This window comes from Volvox carteri, assembly GCF_000143455.1.
Source record: "Volvox carteri f. nagariensis unplaced genomic scaffold VOLCAscaffold_22, whole genome shotgun sequence".
NCBI classification, from domain to species: Eukaryota; Viridiplantae; Chlorophyta; class Chlorophyceae; order Chlamydomonadales; family Volvocaceae; genus Volvox; species Volvox carteri.
Window position 1 is genome coordinate 228844 of NW_003307565.1, and position 2912 is coordinate 231755.

At 54.6% G+C, this 2912-nt stretch overlaps 1 protein-coding gene across 1 annotated transcript in view; it reads right to left on the bottom strand.

Moving 5' to 3' along the window:
- Positions 1 to 782: 782 nt before the first annotated feature.
- Positions 783 to 2912, bottom strand: part of VOLCADRAFT_117770 (uncharacterized protein) — a gene marked incomplete at both ends in the record, with an annotated part of 14772 nt that continues 12642 nt past the window's right edge. Inside the window, 4 exons of the mRNA XM_002951167.1 lie at positions 783 to 986; positions 1227 to 1705; positions 2153 to 2264; positions 2540 to 2690. Coding sequence (XP_002951213.1) covers positions 783 to 986; positions 1227 to 1705; positions 2153 to 2264; positions 2540 to 2690 — 946 coding nt within the window. The remainder of the gene's footprint in view (positions 987 to 1226; positions 1706 to 2152; positions 2265 to 2539; positions 2691 to 2912) is intronic.

The window sequence follows — 2912 nt, forward strand, 5'->3', positions numbered from 1 at the left end:
GCGGTCATAGTGCTCGTTTCGCGCAGGCCGCTGGGCGCATGTACATACGTACATACATGCATATAAGCAATAAAACATAAAGCCGTGGACAGGGACGGATGGTGGGCGCAGGCTGTGTGTGTGTGGAAGGGGGGGGAGACCGTATCCCCCCATTCCCCGGGACCTGAGATTTCCGCTGTACTCATAGGGCCCCCCCCCCTGGACATCATTTTCAACCCATGTGCGACACTGACCCGTACATTGACACACAACACAGACATACACACATACGCATCCAACCCGATTTCCGCACCCTATCCACCGCGCCGTCGCCACCGCTCCCTGCGACTAAAAGTGTTTATCCGGATGACCATCGCCCTCACCATGCGCCCGCTCCGCCCTCCCTCCCCCCTATTCTTCTCCTTCCTGCTACTGCCGCTCTCCTCCTACGGCTGTTGCCCTTCTCTCCTCACAGGATGGCTTGACGTACGCCGTACGTACTGCCGCCACGTCACATTCAATGGCCGCCACCAACGAGGCCACGCTCCACGCTCCACTCCCACTCGCCCCTTCAGATCCCATTCCAATCCCGTTTCTCCCGCCGTCAGCCCCTCATCGGAAATGTCAGAGAATTGTTGCCCATCCTCCCCCCCCAGAAGAGACGGCCCCGCTCATCATCGTCATCAACCTCTGGCTCCCTCCCCATCCTCCTCCCCTCCGGCTCCTCCCTCTTCCTTGACATCCTGCTCCCAAAAAAGACATTAATAATAATAATAATATTATTATTACTATCTTCGCAACCCTCAGAAACGCGGTGGGGTGGTGACGTCAGCGATGCCGCCGGTGGTGGCGGCGGCGGTGCCGCCGCCGCCGCCGGTGCTGGCGGCACCTGCGAAGCTGCGTGAGGGCTGCGGCGTGTGCCGCGCGCTGGCGGAGCGAGCTGTGACGGGGCCGACGGGGCCGTCGCCGCCGTGGGGCAGGCTGTCCGACGCTAAGGAGGTAGCGGGCTGTGGAGGCCAACAAACCGGGAAGCGAAAAATGAAGTTGGTGTTTGTTGTTGTGAGTCAATGTGTGTCGATATGTGTGTACGCTTTTGGGGTAGGGAGGGTTTATAACCTCGTGGTGGAGGGGGAAGGGGAGGGGGAGGGTTTTAAAACCTCGCACTTCGCCCAGCAAACCCCCCTCTGACCCGGTTCATCACATCGGCACTCCGGCAACAACATATAACAACACAACACCCAACCCACCGTGCTTTCAGCTGTGGGGAGGACATTGCCGGATCGGCCCTTCGAACCGCCGCTACCGCCGATGCTAACGCTGCCGCCGATGCCTGAAAGCTTCCCAGTGAAACTTGACTGCCGCGGCCCCGTAGTCGTACCCGTAGCGATGTCAGCACCGCCGTTGGCACTCGTCCTCGATATCGACATCGACACGGAGGACGTCGGAGACGCACGACGAGGGGCACTGGGGCTGCACGGGCCGGCGGTGACGGCCGCGGTGGCGGCGGAAGCAACAGCAGCAGCGCCGTCGCCGCCGCCGCCAATGCTGGAAGAGGAGGGTACGGAGGTTGTGTACGGGTGGCCCCGCAGCGGCGGCGGCGGCGCCATGTTGGGGGGCCGCAGAGGAATTTCCTGCCGTACATCAATCAGCTTGGCGGTACGGATATCTAGATTGTACAGCCGAAGGGTGCCCAGCAGCGCCTCCGGGAGCTCCCAAGGGGTAGTACCTGTGTGTGTGGAAGTACGTACGTACGTACGTACGTACGTACGTACGTACGTACGTACGTACGTAAGTAAGTAAGTAAGTAAGTAAGTAAGTAAGTAAGTAAGTAAGTAAGTAAGTAAGTAAGTAAGTAAGTAAGTAAGTAAGTATGTATGTATGTATGTACGCATAAGCATATGCATTAAAATAATCTGCATCACCGCTGTGCAGTACGCTCTGACTGTACCTTGCATCGACTCAAAATTGTCAGCCGGACACCAGCCGAGGTGTGCGTGTGTGTAATGTAATGTGTATATATGTCTGTCTGTGTGTGAGAGACCCAAACCCAGACCCAAACCCAGACCCAGACCCAGAGAGACAGAGAGAGAGAGTTGTGTGTGAAAAAAATCTGGGCGGCCCCCGGTATTTCAATACTATGATAAACACGCTCCGAAACCCACAAAAAACTCACCCTCCAGCACGAAGCCCATATCAATCACCAGCGATCGCGTGGCGCCGCGAACCAGGCCCGTAACGTACGATGCCACATTGTTAGCTGAGATGTCGATGTCAATCTCAATGTACTGCAGTAGGGACAAATCACATGATAATGCAAGAAGCGAAGAGCTAATTACTGCCAACGTCCACAGGGGTGAGAAATGGGGTTACCATGCCCCCACGTATACACATGCATATGTATACATAACCACGCCATCACCCCTAACAAACAAAAAAATGAGATACTGAAAATCGCTAAAAAAAGGCTAAAAATTAAAAATAAAAACAATATAATCACAACAATTATAATATAATACATATAATTACAACAATAATGCTAATAATAATACACCTCACAGACCTGCGGCGTCTCGTAGTAGGTCGTCTTGAGCTGTTTCCCCAATATGACCGGGGTGGTGCCCACCGACTGTTTGATCATCCAGGAGCCGTCGGCGATGTGCGGGATGAGTTTGAGCATGTGATTGCGTACGGCGTTGGAGCTGGTCATGTACCTGAACGGGAAAAAGTATAGGGGGTGCGAGGAAGGGAGCAGAAAGCGAGAGGGAGGAAAGGGGTAAAGAACAATAAACTTACGACGATGCCGACAAATGGTTTAACAGTTGTTGTTGAAGTCAACAGCATAATTGGAGTACGGCTGGGGAACAACACAATGTCACCAGATCAGCAGGGGTCGGTCCTTCCCCCTTTCCCACGACAACCCCTTATCTTAAGCC